The following is a 20,119-nucleotide window of genomic DNA, read 5'->3' on the forward strand; positions in this document are numbered from 1 at the left end:
CTGTTCCTGGGGGGGCTGTTTCAGGGATGTTCTGGGGAGGGTGTTTTGGGGAGGGTCTTTCAGGGGGTTGTTCCTAGGGGGGCTATTTTGGGGAGAGTGTTTTGAGGTTGTACCTGGGGGGCTGTTTCAGGGAGGCTGTTTTGGGGGACTGTTCCTGGGGGGGGCTGTTTCAGGGATGTTGTTCTGGGGAGGGTGTTTTGAGGAGGGTCTTTCGGGGGGCTGTTCCTGGAGGGTCTGTCTCAGGCAGGTTGTTCTGGAGGGCTGTTTGTGGGGCGGCTGTTTTGGGAGAACGTTTTGAGGTTGTTCCTGGGGCGGGGGAGGCTGTTTCAGGGAGGGTGTTTCAAGGAGGGTGTTTGGGGGGGGCTGTTCGGGGGGGGGGGGGCCTGTTTCGGGGAGGGCTTTCCGGGGCTGCTCCGGGCCGTGCCGGTGCCCGGGTGCCGACAGGAGCGGAGCGGAGCGGAGGGGGCGGGCGGGGGCCGCTCCCGCAGGCGGGTCCCGGTGCCTCCCGCCCCCGGTGCCGGACCGGGGAGGGGCCGTTCTCCGGGACGGGCCCCGCGGCGACTCCCCGGCGCCGGAGCCTGCGGGACCCTTCGCGGGACGTGCCGCGGTACGGGCCGGGAGCGGAGCGGGCAGCCGGGGGGGTGGGGGGGGGGGACGGGACGTGGGGTCCCGCAAAAACGGGGGGCGGCACGACCGTGGCGGGGGCCGGGACGCAGGTACCGGGGCGGGACACGGGGACCGGGGCAGGATGGAGCCCCGGGGTAGGACAGGGAGACCGGGGCAGGATGGAGCCCCGGGGTGGGACACGGGGACTGGGGGAGGATGGAACCCCCGGGGCGAGGGCAGGGCGGCAGGCCGAGGTGGGCCAGGCAGGGTGCAGCCCCCCTGGCGCTGTGGGGTCCTGACCTGTCTGGCCAGTTTGGGGTCTCACTGCTCCGAGGGTGAGGGGCCGGGTGCGTTCGCGCTCCCACGGGGAGCTTTGAGGAGGGGGTCACCAACGGCTCTGAAAGTCATCCCTTGGAGCACGGGGAGTTCACGGCTCTCGCCCAGGTGAGCGCGGTCCCGGTGGTGCGGTTTATTTTGGAAGGTGGCTGGTTCACTCCGGATGAGCGTTTCCACCGGGGCTGGACATGAACACTGCGATGTGGTTTCAGTGATTCATTCTTACCCAGAGCCCTTCGCGCTTTAGTTTGAGGAACACTTTAACCACCTGCTAATGGGGTATCCTTCCTGCCACCCGCCCAGGGCATGCCCCTGCACATCCCAGTGTTGGTGCCGGTGTCCGTGCCCCCACGGTGGGCTGGAGTGGGAGACTAACTGGGGATACTGGTCTGGCTGGGAGGTAACTTGGTGGAAGGCTGGGGAGAGGTGGGAGCACACGTGGGGGAGCGGGCGGGAGGGTTTGCGTTGGGTGGGAGAGCCAGAGGCATGCCTCAGCGCGTGGCGAAGTGTGCCGACTCATTTATTCCATGGGGTGAGGAAGTCTGAAAAATAAAAAACCCAAATAACGAACAAGCCAAATAAAACCCCATTGACAGCACCTTTCCTGGCAGCAGCTGGACCCATGGGAGCACCCAGGCTGATGGCACCAGCCAGCGAGCCCGTCGTTTCTGACGTGAGCTTCCTGCCCCGGTCCCTGGCGGCAGCGCCGGCTGCCGGTCCCACCCGCCCTTTCCGCTTGTCCCCTCACTTCTGCCCCGTGTCTCCCTGGGCATCCCCGGGGCTGCCTGCTGCCCGGCCGAGTCCCCCCGCCAATGTCCTCAGCTGCTTCCTACGGGGAACCATGTCCCGTGCCGGCGGCTCCCTGGCTCTGCCCTGGGTTCCAGCCACATGTGGCAGCCTGCACCATGTTTGGGCTTTTCCCTAAAGCTGTGCCTGTCTGGGGCTGGGATTTCCAATGCAGCTCAGAGGGGTCCAACGCTCCGTCCCCTTGCGCAGCCCGCAGGCTCAGCGTGCTTGGCAGTCCCCTCTTCTCTGTTGTCCAAGGACAAACATGGCCGTGCAAGGGCCCGTGTTTGCCCGGGGTCGGGGTGTGGGACCTGCGGGCTTTGGCAGGTGCTTGTGGAATTTCTTGCAGAGAGGGCGATGGCAGGAAAGTCAGCAAAGAGGAGAAACGGTGTCGGCTCTGCGGCTCGCCCTGTGTCTCCCCGGGGCTGCACTGTCCCTGCTGGGTGTCCCCCAGGGCAGCAGGGAGGAGGGGACTGCTGCCTGGGATCCCCCCACTGCTGCAGGATTTCGGGGCCGCTTGCAACCCTCATCCCCCCCATGTCCCTGGGAGCATCGTGGGCCCCTGCCATGGGGCTGCCATGGGCAGCTGTGGGACACGCTGCCTAATTAGAAGCACGTTATCCGACAGATATCCCTGCCCGTCCCGGGAGGGCCCAGCCTGCCATTATGGCTCGTTGTACAAAGCTGCAGCCCAGCAGCAAATGATACGTTTCCCGGCTGCTTTTTCTGTCCCGGGACCCGCAGGGAGGGCTGAGCTCCCCCGAGGCAGGAGCTGGGCAGAGCCTTAACACTGCTGTGTTTTGTGGGTGTGTTTTGGTGGAAAGCAGGGCTGGGGGACAACCCAGGGTCACTCACCTGCCTGTCCGTGCCCCTGCCAGCACCGCCTGCCCAGAGGGAGCTGGCAGGCAGGACGCGGCGGTTCCCGTGCCATGGTGCAGTCCTTTGCTGTCCGTGCTGGTAGCGTGGCTCTCCTGCAGCCCCGTTTCCTCTGGCTAACCTAAACCCATAATTTCTTGTCCTAACTGCTGCTCCCGCCAGGCAGCACCCACAGGCTGTGACCTCCCCATGCTGCGTCCGTCCCCTCCCTGGTGCCCAGCGTGGCCGTGCCGGCACCACTGGCTCCCACAGCCAGATCCCACCGAGCCCCCCAAGGCTGCAGGAGTGGTGGGGCATCGAGGACCAGCCCAGCCCTGCTCCCAGCCCCGCTGCGGCGGCAGCTCCTCACTGCCTCTGGGCCCTTCTCTGGGAGCAGGGTGTATCCCAGGAATGTTTTCTTTCCTTGGGCGGCAGATCGGAGCACACAGGGTCTGCTCTGTGCCCTGTCCTGGGCTGCACCCAAGCTGACCGCAGTGGGGAGAGGCAGCGGGGCTGGGCTCGCCCTTGCCCATTACAGCTGCGCTTTGAAGCCGGCAGCACCACAGCCGGTGGGGCCTCTGCAGAGGTGAGGGGTCCCCACGGCTGGGTAGGTGGGCACCGAGGAGAGTCAGGGCAGGCAGGAGCAGCTGGGAGACCCTGGGCTGCAGGGGGTCTCGCTGGCCCCAACAGCTGCTGGGGTTGGCGTGGGATCTGCTCCCACGGGGGGGCACGGTGCCCTGTGGGAGAGGATGGGGAGGGACAGGGGTTATTTGGGGATGACATTGGGTTTTCCTCTGCCAGGTCTCCTGCTCTCGTGGAAAGAGCTGGGGGTTGCAGCCACACAGGCAGGCTGCTCGTGCCTGTCCCCCTGGCCAGGGAGCATGGCAGATGCCGAAGACCCCCCACGCGCTGCTGGCAGTGATGCCGGTGAGGGGCCGGGGGATGACGGTTCTCTCCAGAATGACTCCTTCCCTCTCTCCTCGCTGGCCAACCTGTTCGAAAGCGAGGACACCCCATCCTCTGCCGAGGCAGCCCGGGGCCCCCCCGGTGCTGCGGATGGAAAGCAAAACCTCCGCATGAAATTCCACGGGGCTTTCCGGAAAGGTGCCCCGAAGCCCATGGAGCTGCTGGAGGCTACTATCTATGAGTCGGCTGTGGTCCCCGCACCCAAGAAAGCCCCCATGGACTCCCTCTTTGACTATGGCACCTACCGCCATCACCCCAGCGAGAACAAGCGCTGGCGCAGGAGGGTTGCGGAGTGAGTACGGCGATGCCTGTGCACCCCGGTGCTGGCAGGGAGCGATGGGGTGGGGGGGCACCCCGGGCACGCTGGATGCAACATGACGGGTATGGGGATACTCGGAAGCTGTGGATGGGGACAGACCCCTCGTGGCTCTCTGGGTGGTCCTTTGGGGTGCTTTGGGCAGGGGGTGCCATACACAGACAACAGCTCCCAGCCAGGCCCAGTGGCAGCGCTGGGCTGCGCCACGCTGCCCCGTGCCGTGCCACGGTGTCCTATGCCACACCACGGCGTGGGTCCGCAGCCCCGCTGTGCCGTGGGGCCGAGAGCGTGGCTCCCCTTCCCCCTTTGCCGGTGCCGTGAAAGAGGCTCTGTGCGCCCAGCCGCTCCCCTGGCCGGTGCGGACGTCTGGCTCCCCGGCATGAAAGGGCTTTTCAGGAGGGCCTCCACCCTCCCCGCGCCAGGAAACCGGAGCCGGGGGGGGCAGCCCGCGGCCGGCCACACAATGCCCCTCTGTGCCGGGCACCTGGGGCGGCCGCCGTGTCCCCCTGCCACTGTCCTCACCCCAGGGGTGCAGCCTGGCTAGGTCCCTTGGGTGGGCAGGGATGCAGGTGGGTGGAGGGGGCCGGGATGCCCCACGTGCCCCCTGCCCCAGAGACCCCTGGCTGGGGCAACTGACATCCATCCTCCTCCCCCCCCCCATTCCCGGTGCCCGGAGCTGGCCGGTTGTCCCGCTGCCGCCAACTGCTCCGACCGGTCTGGCTTTGCCCACGGCGCTGGAGCGTGACTGAACTGGAGGCCCGTCCCTGCTGGGAGGGGCACGGCTGGGGGCCCAAAATATTGCAGCACCCAGCTGGGAGCTGGCAAGATGCCCACCAGCCCCTGTGGGCAATACTGGGAGGTGGGATGCTGGGAGAACTGGACTGCTGTGGGTGGGGAGGCTGCTGCGGCCCCGTGGGCGACCCTGGCTGGGGGGTGCCCCCGGCTGCCCATGCCCCTCTGTGGCAGCTAAGCACCCTCAAGCTCATTGCATGGGTGGGAAACTGAGGCAGCGGCTCCGGACCCCAGTGCTGGTGCTTCTCCTGCAGGAAGCAGGCGCCGGGCATGAAGGCGCCGGCTCCCAACCCACCCCCCGTCCTCAAGGTCTTCAACAGACCCATCCTTTTCGACATCGTCTCCCGGGGGTCCCCAGCTGGCCTGGACGGGCTCCTCTCCTTCCTCCTCACCCACAAGAAGCGCCTGACGGATGAGGAGTTTCGAGGTGAGCACCTGGGGCTGGTTCTGCTCTGGGACTGGGGCTGTGCCATGCCACCAGTGGTCCCCGTGTCCCCTCAGAAATGGTGATGCATAGCCCTGGCACGGGGAGGCTGCGATGTGCGGCGCCCGGGGGGAGCTGGAGGTTTGACCAGGGAGTGCAGGGGTGCAGGGCTGGGCACCCCCATAGCCTGGTGGGCTCGCCCCGGCCCCCCCTCAGCACCCTCTGCTCCCAGAGCCCTCCACGGGGAAGACCTGCCTGCCCAAGGCGCTGCTCAACCTGAGCGGGGGCAGGAATGACACCATCCCCCTCCTCCTCGACATCGCCGAGAAGACGGGCAACATGCGGGAGTTCATCAACTCGCCCTTCAGGGATGTCTACTACCGAGGTAGGGGGGCATGGGGGTGCTGCTAGACCTGCCCGGGCATGGGGGACCTCAGGGAGGTTTGGGGACCGGAGCAGCAGGGACCCTGGGGAGGATGGAGGATTTTGGCAGGTTGGGGATCAAAGCAGCGAGGACCCTAGGGAGGCCGAGGAGTTCCAGGGGGGCTTGGCAACTGCAGCAGCAGGTACCCTGGGAAGGCCAGAGACCTGGGGGAAGTCGTGGGGCGAGACGGGGGGCTGACAGGTGCCGGCGGCGCAGGTCAGACAGCCCTGCACATCGCCATCGAGCGCCGCTGCAAGCACTACGTGGAGCTGCTGGTGGAGAAGGGAGCAGATGTGCATGCCCAGGCCCGTGGCCGCTTCTTCCAGCCCAAGGACGAGGGTGGCTACTTCTACTTTGGTGAGTAAGGAGGGAGCCGGCGGGTTGTTTGGGGGGCACCGCCTGCACCCCAGGGATGCCCCGGTGACAGGCTGGGTCCCGACAGCGTGCTGTCCCTGCAGGCGAGCTGCCCCTCTCGCTGGCTGCCTGCACCAACCAGCCCCACATTGTGCACTACCTGACGGAGAACGGGCACAAGCAGGCGGACCTGCGGCGCCAGGACTCTCGTGGCAATACCGTGCTGCACGCCCTGGTCGCTATCGCCGACAACACCCGCGAGAACACCAAGTTCGTCACCAAGATGTACGACCTGCTCCTCGTCAAGTGTGCCAAGCTCTTCCCTGACACCAACCTGGAGGCGCTGCTCAACAACGATGGCCTCTCCCCCCTCATGATGGCTGCCAAGACCGGCAAGATTGGGGTACGGTGACCCCCCTGAGCTGCAATCCGTCTGCCGTGCCGCCCCCGTCAGCTCTTGGCTGAGCATTGTCGCACTCGGTGCACGTCCCTGACAGCAGCAAGCAGCACGGCTTCCCTCTGCAGATGATACTAGAAACCTGCATGTGCAGCCTATTAACCTGGCTAATTAACCTTTCCCTAATTAACCCCAGGCTCTTGGTACATCCTGTCTTTTCCCCTGACTTGCCCTCATCCTCCAGTGGTGCGGGCAGAAGGGTCGTTAAAAATGCAAAAGCTGCAGCATCCTGAGGGACTGCCTGCCTGCTGCGACAGCGTCCCTGCACCCCAGGAGCACCCCAGGCCCCCGTGGAGTGCAGGGGGGGTGGGTTGGGGTGTGCAGCGGTGGAAGGGGAGCTGCCTAGGTTGGGGTGGGAGGAGAGCAGGGTGTCCCGAGCAGGCGGGAGCCAGATGGGGGTTTGCCCACGGGCGAGTGGTCCTCCCTCCGGTAGATCTTCCAGCACATCATCCGACGGGAGATCACGGACGAGGACGCCCGGCACCTCTCGCGGAAGTTTAAGGACTGGGCGTATGGCCCTGTCTACTCCTCCCTCTACGACCTCTCCTCGCTGGACACCTGCGGGGAAGAGGTGTCCGTGCTGGAGATCCTTGTCTACAACAGCAAGATTGAGGTGCGCAGTGCAGGGAGCGGGGCGGTGGGGGACTGGGAGGACCATGGGGCTGGGTCCCCGCTGACAGCACCCGTGTCCCACCAGAACCGCCATGAGATGTTGGCTGTGGAGCCCATCAACGAGCTGCTGCGTGACAAGTGGCGCAAGTTCGGGGCCGTCTCCTTCTACATCAGTGTGGTCTCCTACCTCTGCGCCATGGTCATCTTCACCCTTGTCGCCTACTACCGCCCCATGGAAGGCCCCGTGAGTCCCGTGTCACCGTGGCGCAGCCCCATGGGCCAGCGACTCCTGGCAGGGGGGGTTTGCTGGGTCTCTGCCCCAAGCAGCCCTGCCTGCCCTGGGATGGTGGAGCAGCTCAGCTTTGTCCTTTACCCGCAGCCCCCCTACCCGTACATCACCACTGTCGACTACCTGCGCCTGGCTGGGGAGATCATCACCCTTCTCACCGGCATCCTCTTCTTCTTCACAAACGTCAGTGTGGCAAGGCGGGGGGGTCCTCCCGTGGGACAGTCGAGCCCTCCTGGCCTCCATGCAAGGAGTGACTCGAGGGCGACAGCCCCATGTCCTGAGGCATCAGCCCCTGCCGTGATGCCTCCAGGACACCGGGACCCTGCTGTGAAGGGGCTTGCTCCCCTGACCCCCCCAACCTCTCCTTCTCTCCTCCAGATCAAAGATCTGTTCATGAAGAAGTGCCCAGGCGTGAACTCCTTCTTCATAGATGGCTCCTTCCAGCTGCTCTAGTACGTGGGGAACCCCTGTGGCCTCCCCGAGCCACAGCACCCCTGGGCTTGCAAGGGGCAGTAGCCGATGATGGCTGTGGGTGCAGGGTCTGACCCCGGCTCTCCTCCAGCTTCATCTACTCGGTGCTGGTGATCGTCGCGGCGGGGCTGTACCTGGGTGGCATCGAGGCGTACCTGGCTGTCATGGTCTTTGCGCTGGTCCTGGGCTGGATGAATGCGCTGTACTTCACCCGGGGGCTCAAGCTGACGGGGACCTACAGCATCATGATCCAGAAGGTCTGGTGGGGTCGGGGTCTTCTCCTTCCCCAGCAGGGCTGGTCCTCCTGTGGATGTGTGGCCCAAAAGGAGGGTCCTCCATGCTTTCTTTAGGGTTTCTTGTGGCTCACCAATGCCCTGCTCTCAGCCCGACCATCTCCGCGGCATGGCTCGGCCATGGTGCCTGGGCACACAGCTGGGCACTGTGGTTGAGCACGTCTCACCGCACTCTACATCACTTGCAGATCCTCTTCAAAGACCTTTTCCGCTTCCTCCTGGTCTACTTGCTCTTCATGATCGGCTATGCGTCAGGTAGGCGCCTGACTGGCAAGCTGGGGCTCAGGGGAAGGACAAGCCCTGCAGCACGGCACGGCATGGCACGGCATGAAAGGGCAGAGGTCTGCAGAGCCCTTGCTCCACCCTACCCATCTGCAGGCTCAGCCTTTGCCTCCTCCTGCGGTGGAGAGGGGCTTGGCCAGCGTGGAGCCGTGTGGGGGCCCGTTGTGAACCCCATTCTTGCTGCTGCCTCCACGGACTCGCCATCCCTGTCCCTCCTCCCCCAGCTCTGGTGTCCCTCCTCAACCCGTGTCCCAGCAGTGATTCCTGTGGCGAGGAGCAGTCCAACTGCACGGTGCCCACCTACCCCTCCTGCCGGGACAGCCAGACCTTCAGCACCTTCCTGCTCGACCTCTTTAAGCTCACCATTGGCATGGGCGACCTGGAGATGCTTGAGAGTGCCAAGTACCCTGGTGTCTTCATCATCCTCCTTGTCACCTACATCATCCTCACCTTTGTGCTCCTCCTCAACATGCTCATCGCTCTCATGGGTGAGACTGTGGGCCAAGTCTCCAAGGAGAGCAAGCACATCTGGAAGCTGCAGGTACCACCCCAGGGCTGCCTGTGCCAGGGAGGGGCTGCAGCACCGCAGCACTCCAAGTTCCATCAAAGCAGCACCACCTGGGCAAGGGACTCCCATGCCTGCTTTCCCAAGCGGCTGAGGGGTCCCTGATGTCCCCGACAGTGGGCCACCACCATCCTGGACATCGAACGCTCCTTCCCTGTGTTCCTGCGGAGAGCCTTCCGCTCGGGGGAGATGGTCACTGTGGGGAAGGGCACCGATGGGACGCCTGACCGCCGCTGGTGCTTCAGGTAAAGGCAGGCACCCTCAGGAGCTGGGGACCGGGTGCAGCTGAGCCTCTCCCACTGCAGCGAGCAGCATTTCAGGGTGATGGTGCCGTGCTTTCGTTTGCTAGGTAGTTTGTACTAATCTGGAGCCAGGTGGTATTACCAGTGGTGGGATGGCACAAGGATGCAGGAGCTAACGCTCTGGCACCCAGCCGCTCCGTGCAGCCCTTCTGGGTCTGACCTTCCCTGCAGGGTGGACGAGGTGAACTGGTCCCACTGGAACCAGAACCTGGGCATCATCAGCGAGGACCCAGGCAAGAGCGACACGTACCAGTACTATGGCTTCTCCCACACCGTGGGCCGGCTGCGGAGAGGTAGGCACAGTGCTGTGGGCTGGGAGCATCCCTTGGGATGCTGCTTGCAGCCTCTGATGAGCCCCAAGAGCAGATTTGCTTTGGGGCCTGGGTGGCACACGGCTGACCAGCAAGGTGGGAGCAGCCACAGGCTCCTGGCTCTGACAAATTCCTGCCATCTCTGCAGATCGCTGGTCGACGGTGGTGCCACGCGTGGTGGAGCTCAACAAGAGCTGCCAGCCGGAGGAGGTGGTGGTGCCGCTGGGGACCATGGGGACGGCGGAGATGCGGGAGCGGCGGCACGGCCAGGCCCCAAGCTCCCCTCTCTAGCATAGCGGTGCTGGGAGCCGATGGACTTTGCCCGGGCCCCTGGCACAGCCCCGGCACGGCCCCGGCACGGCCCCGGCACAGCCAGCAGGATCACGGACTAGGCTGGATGGTGCTTGTCTGCTCCTCAGGGATTCACGCAGCCTCTGTCCCTCCAGCAGCTGCTGTCCCGGCGGGTGTCCAGCCTGGATGGGGGGTCCTGGCTCTGCCCTGGCAGTCTCCGGCTCACTCGGGTGAGCTCCAGTGCTGCCGCTTCGCTTTGCCACACAGGGGCTGTCGGCTGTACCAGGCTGGGAACCTCTGCCGCGGGCAGGGTGCAGGGAGCATGGCCCCCTCCACCCACAAAGGCCAATGGTTTTTGCTACATGTTTTTGCACAAGATTTATACGACTATTTATTTAGCAATAAAGACTGGCCTGCCGCCGCTGCCTTCTCCTGGCATTGACTGATTCCAGCTGGGAGAGCGTCGCAGCAGGCAGGTCTCTGGGAGGGAGGCGGGAGCTCGCTGCTCCCTGTGCCATGGTGGAAGGCCACCCGACACACTGAGCTCATGCTCCTCTGCAGACGGACCCTGCCGCGGTGCCCTGTGCCGCCTGGAGCCTGCTGCCAACCTGGCAGGGCACTGTGATGGTACGGAGCGGGCAGAAGCCCACGGGACCCTGGGCAGAGCACCGTGTGCCTGCAGACGGGCAGGACTGCACCGAGCAGCGGATGGGGTCGTGGCTGGCTGCAGCACCCGGGGTCACCCTCCTGGCCTTGGCTGCTCTGCCTGGGAGATGGGAGAGCCCGGCCCTGGCAGCCCTGCGCTCATCCGGAGGTGCGTGGCCAGCAACGCGCAGCTGCCGTTGCATGGCTGCAGTACGTGGGTATGATGCACAGCTGCGGCGCACAGCTCTGCTAGATGGCTGTGGTGCAGGGCTGTCGTGCAGGGGGATGGTGCTCAGCTGCAGCGCTGCTAGATGGCTGTGGTGCAGGGCTGTCGTGCAGGGGGATGGTGCTCAGCTGCAGCGCATGGCTACGGTGCAGGGCAGCGGTGCAGGGCAGCGGTGCAGGGCCCACGGCGTAGGGCCGGCGGTGCCCGACCGCATCCCGTCGGGGCCGCTGTTCCACTGGAGGGCACCACACACCGCGCAATGCCGGATCCGGCCCCGGCAGGCAGGAGGGAACCCGGGGCCGGGCCCCGCCGGGCTCCTGCCCCCGCGTCCGGCCGGGCAGGCTGTGGGGCTGGGCAGCCCCGGGCTGGGGGCAGCCGGACCGGGGGCGAACCGAGGGTCTGCGGCCGAGCTGGGCACCCGCCCGGGTGTCCCTGCGCACCCCTCGCCCCGTCCTCGGGTGGGGACCGGCCTGCGGGATGCGGGTCCGAGGGATGAGGCCGGTGTCCTGCTCCTGCTGGCTGCCCTTGCGATGTCCTGCTGTCGGGCAGGGAATGGGGGTGAAGCGGGGGGGCCGGCGGCTGCCCGGCTGGTGCAGGATGAACTCCCGGCTGGACGGGCAGCGGGACGGGCAGTGCTGCCTGGGCAGGATGCTTCCCATCCCCATCCCCATCTCCATCGCATCCCATCCCTTTCCCCATCCCGTCCCTTTCCCCATCCCATCCCCTCCAATCCCCATCCCATCCCATTCCCTCCGATCCCCATCCCATCCCCCCCCAATCCCCATCCCATCCCGTCGCACCTCTTTAACCGTGTTGCTCCTTTTCTGCTCATCTCCCCTCGCAGCCATCTGCAACGGCGTAGTTTCCTTTTGCAGCTGGGCATTGTGTACGTAGGTCTGAAGGACTGACTGGGGAGGCGCGATGGCATGGTGGCACAGTGACTCGGTGGCAGGGACGCTGGCCAAGGCCTTGGAGGCAGCCCAGCTCGCTAAGCAAATGATATAGCAGAAAAGGGGACACTTCTTCCAACTTGATTACTTGCCGTTAGCTTTAACTGCACTGTCTCCGTTTAAATGTGATTTACATATATCTCTCATATTGTGGTTTAAGTATTTCCCCAGGGTGAGGGAATGAATAAGTTTCATTATCACTACTTAGGAGAGGCTGAGGTTTCAGCTCTCGGCTCACGCTGCATAATCGAATGAGGACCTGAGCTGGCTCCTGCTTTCACGCCAGCTGTTATTTGAAAATGATGAACTTTGCTTTTGCCCGGCTGGGCGGCCAGGGCCCACCAGGTACACGGTGGCCAGCGCTGGCCGGGCAGTGCGGACCAGCTGGGCGAGCCCCGGCACGGGGCTCCGCCGCCTAGTGTGCCAGAGGTGGGCTCTGTGCCGCAGCTGCCCCCGGCTACAGTGCCAGAGACGCGATTTTCCGGCGTAATTGGTAATAAACCGTTTTTTTTTTCCCTCCCGTGCAAATTCTAATGTCCCAAAGCTGAGGGGCCGTGCGTGAGCAGGGTTTAAAGTGGTTGGGATGCAGGAAAGGCAGACATCGGCGTCCCCTAGCACCCTGTGCTATCATGCTAGACCCCATGGTGGCTCAGTGGGGATGGGGATACCACAGCCACGACGGTGACATCCCGGCATGAGATGCTTCTGCCGCCTTCGGGGCTGCAGGACTTGCATTTGGCCCTTTTATACCCTGCTCTCCTAAGCCCTGAGCTATTGCACCCTCTGCCTTCAGGCATGGCGACGGAGGTGGGGGGCATCCTGGGGGGCTGGCGGGCTGGGGGTGCTTCGGTGCGGCCCCCTCCCACCCCCCCACCCCACGCCGCCGCCCTGCCAGCGATGACAAACCCAACAAAAGGAAGAGAAAAGCACTTGTCATCCAGAATGCGGAGCGCGGAAGCAAATTTATTTTTAGATAAATCTAAAGCTTAATTTGTGAAGCTAATATCAATCAAAATGAGAGATGGGTTTTTTTAAGTCTTTTTGCAGCCATGCAATTTATACTGCCTGTCTCTTCTCCTCACTTTCAAGCAGCAAAGGTGGCCGCTAAGTTTAATATCAGCCTTATGCACACCTACCTTAGAAATTATTATTATTTTAATAGGAAGATATTTGCAGACCAGAAATGGGATCAATTCCCCCCGCTGCGTTCCTGCAGCACTCGTGGGGTGCTGCGCCCTGCAGGGGCGTGGGAGGGCTATGGGGCGTGGTGGCTTTGCCCTGAGTGCTGGGATGCATCTCGGGGGTCCTTGCCCCATCTCCAGCCGGTGTCCACACGCGTGTCGGGTCCCCAGGGACTCACCTGCGCCCACCGGAGCCGGCATTGTGGCAGCCCTGGATGGAGGCAGGTGCCCACCAAGGAGGGACCCGTTTATTTTGGATTATGCATTTGAAGTCCTCCCGTGCACAGTGAAATCCTCCTCCAAGAGAGAGCTATCTGAGGGGAGAATTAACCTGCTAAATAATAAAAACCCCGCGCACCTCCTAATGAAATGTAATGACTTTGAGACTGGCAAGATGGATCGCGCCGTCGCTTCCAGCCGTTTGCCCTGATTTATGGCAATGTGGGAAATATGATGGAGGCAGCGCTAATGAATCCCCCCCCTCCAAGGAGCACCGGTAACGGAGCAAAGTTTCTCCTGGGGCCCCCAGCGGGGCTCTTTGCACCAGGCAGCCCTGGCCTCGGTAGGGTCCCCCCACTTTGGTAGCCCCCAATGCAGGGGGGACCCCCACAGAGGGGCCGCAGCTGGCACCGCCACCCTGTGCCCAGCACAGAGGGACCCACCAGCACTGCCGTGCTTCAGCCTCACGTTTCTTTTGATGTGGCATATTTTAATGACAAAGATCTAAGCAAATATCTTCCTCCAGCCGATCTAATTTTAACGCGTAGACAGGCAATGGCATCCCACCCCCACCCCCCCAGTAACATTAACCTCCGTGAAAATTTCCTTTTGTCCCAATTTCTCTTTGTTCCCTGGATGGGCTGTCATGCCGCTCACTGCTGGTGACAGAGCGGTCCTCTCCTGGCATGCCATAAATATCGGCAGAACCACACGCACCATGGTTATGGCAAGAGCGCGAATGAGACAAATGGAGCCACGCTCCCCGGGTGCAGCTGTGGCCACGGGGCAGCTCCGGGCATGTGGCTGCGCGGCTGTGTCCCTGTCCCCATCCCTGTCCCCCCATCCCTGTTCCCCCATCCCTGTTCTCATCCCTGGCAGACCTGGGCGGGGGGGAGCAGCAAAAAGGCAAAAAAGAATAATAATAAAGCTTTGCCCCTGACAAACCAGCCCTCTGCCCCCAGTTCACGTCCACGGCCATGGTGTGTTTTGGGTGTCCCCCCCACCACACGCAGCTCAGGCTGGTGGGTCGTGGCCTCTCCACACTGCCGGGTGCCTGGCCGTGGGCAGCACTACACCTGCAACCTGCCGTGGGTTTCTGCCGGGACCGGTCCCGCAGCCAGCGCTGGCCATGGGCAAGGGTGGGCAGGAACCGGTTGAAAAATGATCTGAATTCTGCAGGTGGATAAGTGGAAAATAAAGCAATCGCTGCCTGTGCCCTCGCAGCCATGCCGGGGGTCGCAGGCAGCTGTGGGCAGGGGTGCGAGCGGGCAGCCGAGCCCCCCACCGCCCTCAGCCCCCTCCCCGGCCAGGATAACGGCGCGCCATATGTCACCGCCGCGGGACGCGGGGGCCGGGGAGACGTGCCCTCCGCCCAGAGCTATTTGGGATTTAATACTATTATCCTAATGCAACCGGCTCTTTGTTCGGGCCGGGAAGCTGCTGCCGGGGCAGAGCAAGGGGGGTGGTTGGGGTTAGGGGAGATCAGCCCCCTCCCAGCCAGGGCGGGGCTGCCGGAGACCCCCCTATCCTGTCCCGGCACCAGGAACCCTCCTGCTGGGGGGATAATCGGTAGCAAACTCGCCGCAGATGATGGATGGCAGGGGAGATGCCAGCACCGCACCGGTGCCAGCTGCAGGTGCTGGGATGGGGATGGGGTACCCGACCCCCAGCACCCATCACTGGGCCCTCGGGGCTGCGAGAGGCGAGCATCCCGTGGGTGCACACAGGGCCGCAGCCCTAATCCCTGGGGATTTGGCCCACGTGCACCCACCTCGCCCGGCCACCCTTTGGTGGTGCCACGCGGGATTAATGGCTCAGTGTCGTTAGCAGGTTATTTATAGGTGCTCCTCCATGCCCTAAAAATCTGTGGGAGGAAGGCAGGGAGCGAGGGGCTGGGGGGGGTCCCAGCTGGGGTGGAGGGGAGCCCAGGGGTGGCCACAGCAAAGCAAAGAGACTCCAGAGCACATATCCAGCGATATCCTGGTTTTACTTTGGGAAAAACACCATCCGGACACACGGCTTGCGGGTTTTGTGTTTTTTTGGTTTTTTTTTTTTTTTCATTTGTTTTCTCTCATTTTTAAAACAATATAGTGCAGCCAGCACTTCTCACAGTAGAATATAATGGTCAATTTTAGTATAAAAAAAAAACATTCTCAGAGATTTGTAAATGCACTTAGTGCTTGAACAGGCCTTTCAGGGATACAGTACCTCTTTTCCGAGCACAATCACCTTGGGTTTCATTGGGGTAGTTTTCTTTTTTTTTCCTTTAAACATCAAAACACTTTGTATTTTGTGGTGCGGAGCCTTTTTTAAATGAATAAATCTATTAAACACAGAATTACACATAGTGAATAACGGACCGTAATGACCATTTTGGAACCGTTTTTTTTTAAAAAAAAAAAAAGGAGAAAAAAGGAGGGATGTCAGCGCCCCGGGAACCATGGTTGCCTCTAACCCAGAACCAAGGTAGAACTGACAATAAGGGGAGAAAAAAAAAAAAACCAAAACAGCCTGGAAATGTGAGACCTGGGCAGGTTCCCGGGGGTGCCACGGGAAGGGAGAGGGGCCGGGGGTCCTGCTGGGCGCCTGGCATGGGGCCACCAAACCTCCCGGTTGAGTGGGAATAGGAGCCGGTGGCCAACGCGGGACCGGGCGAGAAGAGGAGGAGGAGGAGGAAGAGGGGCGGGAGGAGACTCTGTAGCAGCCAACACGTAGATGTACAGCCTAGTCAACTAAAAAAAAAAAAAAAATATTAAAAAAAAAAAATCTGTTCAAGTTTTCAAGTGTTTTTCTTAAATAGCCTCCAGACTGTCCCCAATTATTAGCTTTAATCAAAGCAGTGCAAGTTACGGACTTCAGCTACAGGTCAGGCGCGAGCTCCCTGCGGCCACCGCGCACCGGCTGGCTGCCGGGCTGGCACCGGCTGCCAGCAAGCCTCTCGGCCGGCCGCGGCACAGGGCTCTGCCCCGCACGGATCCGGCCGGGCGCCCGGAGCGGAGCCTCCTCTCCCTGGATAGCAGCAACTCGTAGCGATTCCCTGTTCACATTCGTGGAGATAAAATGATTTCTGAGCTATATAGACAAGCGGTCCTTCGTCCTCGGCTTCCGGCGGGTTGCGGGTGTATCCAGTCTGGGGACCCCAGTGAAACGCCAGTGTCCCGGGAGCCCTTTTGGCAGCAGACCCCATGTCCCCCTCCCCGTCCCCCCGCCCTCCTCGCTGCCACGGTCCGGTACCCGCATGGTGCCGGAGGGGAGCACGGCTCGCGCCAAAGTCCTCGCCCCTGGGTTTGGGAAAAGCAGCATCGGTTCCTTATCTGTAGACGGGCAGGCGGATGTGGGCGTGCTGGTGGTCCAAGAGCCTTGGCACAGACACGGTCTCGTAGCCCTTGCCCAGCATCTGCTCCTTGATGCAGGGCGGGTGGATGTCGTTGATGAGATACTCCAGGGACTGGAGGCTGCTGCTGAGGATGGAGGTATTGCAGAGCGTCTTGCTGGGCAGCCCCTCGGCGGGGGGCACCCCCAGCTCGCGGGGCCCGGCCCCCAGCTCCGGCGGGTTGTAACAGTCGCTGTTGGGGGTCACCAAGATGCTGTTCCAGGGAGGGGCGAAGTACTGCCCCACCGAGAAGTTGCCGTGCATGCAGTTCAAGGGGGACGAGCTCACCTTCTCGGCTCCGCCGCCCAGGGCGTAGGGGCGCGAAGCCCCTGCGCACGTCTCGGGGGACTTGCTGAGGGCCCCCCCGCCACCGCTGCCCCCGCTGTACATTCGCAGGTGCTGCTGCTGCTGCTTCTGCTGCCAGACCAGGTAGTCCATGCCCTCGGGGTAGACGCCCGCCTTGGGTCCCAGGGCCGCGGCCGGGTTGGAGCCCAGCGCCAGCTCGGTGCCCTTGCGGCACTCCGGCAGGACGGCGCCGGTGTAGGCGGTGGCGCCGGGGAAGGCGCCGTGCTTGGCCGGGCTGGGGTTGGCGGCCACGACGGCCGGGCAGCCCGGCTGGGCGCCCTGCGCCTGACACTGCTGATTGATCTGGTAGATGATGCTCTGGATGGAGGGCAGGTTGGATGGCGGCAGGGCCAGGCTCCTGCCCGCCAGCGGCAGCACGGAGGCCGCCACCGTCACGTTGGGGGGCACGGGACCCTCCAGCTGCTTCTGGCTGCCGTGGTAGCTCAGCTGCCCGGCGCAGGAGGGACCTTGAGCTAAAGTGCTTGACACGGGGTAGGGAGCGACGCCGACCTGGGCGGGCGAAAGCTTAGTCCGCTTCCCCTCCGAGTTCTTCACCACGCTTTTACCGGAGGCTTTGACGATGGCCAGGAGACCCTGGTAGCCGCCGGCGTGCAGGGGGTAGGGGCTGTAGCGCTGCCCCGTGGTGTCGTAGCCGTTGACCGTCCGGTTAAGGTGCTTGTGCTGGGGGACCCTGATGTTGGTGGGGAAGATCTTGATGGTCAGCGGGCTGTTGGCCACCTTCTGTGCGTAGGCGTCCAGCTCGGCAGGGCTGGGGTAGCGCGGGGAATGCATGGGTGCCACCGTCTCACCTGCGGGAGCAAAGCGTAGGGTGAATCCGGTGCTGCTGGGAGGAGGGGGACCCGGTGCCCCCAGCGCCTCCCCCCCGGCCCCGGCTCCCACCCGCTGCTGGCAGAAACCAGGTCACGGCACCAACCTGCCCCCTCCCGCTGACGGAGTCACTTGTAAGTGGCCTAAAATAAACTCAGTGTGGAGAATGGAAATGTCACTTTACCCAACGGGGGAATCTTTCTCCGAGATTGGATTTAAACTACATTATACAAGCAATTTCATGGGTGCTTTGCGCTGCTACGAGAACCTCACCAAAAATGGAAAAGCATTGCATTTACCAGCCATAAATCAGCAGTTCCTATAATGAGCACAAAAATGTCACTTTTATGCAATTTTACAGATGAACAAAACTGGTGAAATTAACTGTGGTAACCTACTGGAGTCAGCAAAAGCCACTGCAGAAAAAAAATTATATATGTATATATTTTTGTTCCTTTCAAACTCTTTCCCAGGCAAGTTTCTGCCATTCTGGTGTGAAAACTCATTTGTCGTACCCATTATACTTTCATTTGGAGTTTATCTTGAGTATCCAATGAGCCACCAACTGTGAAAATGATTAAATCTACAAAATCTATCTAATAGATGGAATAAATTAGGTGTTTAAAATCTCCACACACACACACACACACATACACACACACACACACAGAGGCACATGCATATACACGCCAGCACACTGGGGACGATGTTTGCTCCTGAGCTGGTCCCAAAACCCCTGGCTCTGCCAGGGGATGGACACCTGCAGCACTGTGGGAACGCCAGCCCCGGCGTCTGCCTGGAGCCAGGTTTTGTAAGGGAGAGATGGTCAAATCGGGGGGGTTTGGGGCTGGCACCCCCCCACTGAGGAGCCCCAGCCCTCCCTGGGCAATTTTGGAGGCTCCCAGGCAGCGCAGCCCCACAGCACCCTGGGGAAGGGGACGGCAGGCACCCGGCATCCCCGCAGGGATGCTGGGGACCACTTTGCTCCAGATGCCACCAGGACCAGCAATTCCTGATGCCACTGTGGGCCGGGTGGCAAAGTCACTGCGAAAGAGCTGTGCCATTGGATGCATTCAGCACACCTAACAAAGTCGTTAAAATGCTCTGCAACGCCTGGCTCAATCCTGCTCTGAGAGATGCTTCGGCGCAGTGCCCGCGCCTGCCTGCATGCACAGGCATGCCTGGAGGAACCAGGCACAATGTTGAAACCAGGATTCAGGGGGAGGTTGGGGCACTGCCAGCTGCAGGACTCCATGTCACTCCCCAGGCAGCAGCGTGATGTTCAGGCAGACATAGGAGCGAGGCCGTGGCCGCTCTCCGTCCTCTCCATCCAAGCGGTGCAGCAGTAATTTAACAGGCAGAACGGCAGAGCGTTCACCAGCCATTCCTCCCATTAAGCTAATGTTATGGGCTTTTTACAGGTGTCTTAAATAGACATTGTTATTAATGAGTATATTAAGCCAATTAAAACCAGGGCCTTTGAGTAGGATTTAGTGTAGCTGCCAGGAGACAGGAGGCATGGCATCATCAGGTCCCTATGGCGGGACATGTGCAGGCGCGTGACATCCCGGGATATGCTGCCAGCCTCGCCGGGCACATCCCGGGCATCGACCATCCAACCTCCATAAAGCTCCCGAGCCCCGGTGGCACCTGCAGAGCAGCCAGGGAGCTGCACGGGTGCACGTGAGCGTGCATGCTGGGCGCCGCTGGGCACGGGCACCCCGTGAGTCGGCGGGCACAGGGGCCTGCGAGCGGGACCCCGGTGGCACGGCATGGCACGGCACGCTGCCCGGCACCACGGGCCGCTGGCACCACGAGCCGTGCACATCTGCATTCCCCTTCATGCCGGTACTGCTGTCCTTGGAGGTGGCAGCATCGTGAATACTCAATTAACATGACACTAATTAGCTGGTGACACTTGCAGAATCCCTAATGAGCCCTTTCCACGGAAACACTCCTTTACAAGCAAAAATAATAAAAAAAGGGGCCATTGCTGGAGGGAGGGAGGCAGCATCGCCTGTGGGCACCGCGGCTGCCCGGCGCGAGTCACCAAAACCCCGTGCCTGAGCACCGGGGCTGCGGGTGACGCTTCTGGGACGGTCCATGCACCCCCCTGGAGCTGCCCGCTGCTGCGGGACAGGCAGAGCTGCCAGCTCGGGTGAGCCGAGCTTGGCCAAGGGCATCCCACCCGCGAGCCCCGGTGCCAGCGCATGCCTGGGGAGTGCCGTGGCCGACCCCGAGCTGGCCTGGGGAGAGCCAGGAGCCGCCTTTGTCGCCTCTTCGTGCCAGCCGGGTTGGATGTGACAAGCCACCAATTCGGTGTGTTGTCACATATCAGGGTGACGCACCAAACCCCCGCCAGGAAAATTACAGAGCGACCGATTTCCCGGCGGCTCCCGGCACGCTGGCGGCTGTGCGGCTCCACCGCTCCCCCTCTCCGCAGTAATTACTGCTTTCTAACGGGCTGTAATTACTGCGAGATGCAAACTCTCCTGAACCACCGCCGTCACCCGTCAGGCGCAGGCAGCCCTGACACCAGCCGCTCGCTGCTGGCTTTGCCCCCCTCCTCTTAAACTTGAACCATTGGAGCCATCAAGCCAGGACCGGGTGGGATGCGCCG

At 62.4% G+C, this 20,119-nt stretch overlaps 2 protein-coding genes across 3 annotated transcripts in view; one reads left to right on the forward strand and one right to left on the reverse strand.

Annotated features, from left to right (window-relative positions):
- The first annotated feature begins 541 nt into the window (after window positions 1-541).
- On the forward strand, window positions 542-10,131 carry TRPV4 (transient receptor potential cation channel subfamily V member 4). The gene is made up of 16 exons (XM_049805405.1): window positions 542-607; window positions 3,385-3,841; window positions 4,912-5,084; window positions 5,314-5,466; window positions 5,722-5,862; window positions 5,964-6,262; window positions 6,750-6,929; window positions 7,014-7,172; window positions 7,308-7,400; window positions 7,596-7,669; window positions 7,780-7,945; window positions 8,170-8,236; window positions 8,488-8,804; window positions 8,946-9,073; window positions 9,302-9,423; window positions 9,590-10,131. The coding sequence occupies exons 2-16, from the start codon at window positions 3,465-3,467 to the stop codon at window positions 9,730-9,732; spliced, it is 2,592 nt and encodes an 863-aa protein (XP_049661362.1). The 5' UTR covers window positions 542-607; window positions 3,385-3,464; the 3' UTR covers window positions 9,733-10,131.
- A 4,873-nt stretch (window positions 10,132-15,004) lies between these two features.
- FAM222A (family with sequence similarity 222 member A) overlaps window positions 15,005-20,119 on the reverse strand; it is a 32,046-nt gene continuing 26,931 nt past the window's right edge. For both annotated transcript variants that reach the window (XM_049806518.1, XM_049806517.1), the window contains exon 3: window positions 15,005-17,480. In XM_049806518.1, coding sequence (XP_049662475.1) covers window positions 16,264-17,480 — 1,217 coding nt within the window. In that variant the 3' untranslated portion in view covers window positions 15,005-16,263. The remainder of the gene's footprint in view (window positions 17,481-20,119) is intronic.

This window comes from Accipiter gentilis, chromosome 7 (genome assembly GCF_929443795.1).
Source record: "Accipiter gentilis chromosome 7, bAccGen1.1, whole genome shotgun sequence".
In the NCBI taxonomy this organism is placed as follows: Eukaryota; Metazoa; Chordata; class Aves; order Accipitriformes; family Accipitridae; genus Astur; species Astur gentilis.

What these genes read in the sequence shown, in the direction of transcription:
- TRPV4 (XM_049805405.1), top strand. Translation starts at nt 3,465, where the DNA reads ATGGCAGATGCCGAAGACCCCCCACGCGCTGCTGGCAGTGATGCCGGT. An exon ending in CAGGGATGTCTACTACCGAG is followed by an intron (nt 5,467 to 5,721) that starts GTAGGGGGGCAT and finishes CCGGCGGCGCAG; the next exon opens with GTCAGACAGCCCTGCACATC. An exon ending in ACCGCCCCATGGAAGGCCCC is followed by an intron (nt 7,173 to 7,307) that starts GTGAGTCCCGTG and finishes CTTTACCCGCAG; the next exon opens with CCCCCCTACCCGTACATCAC.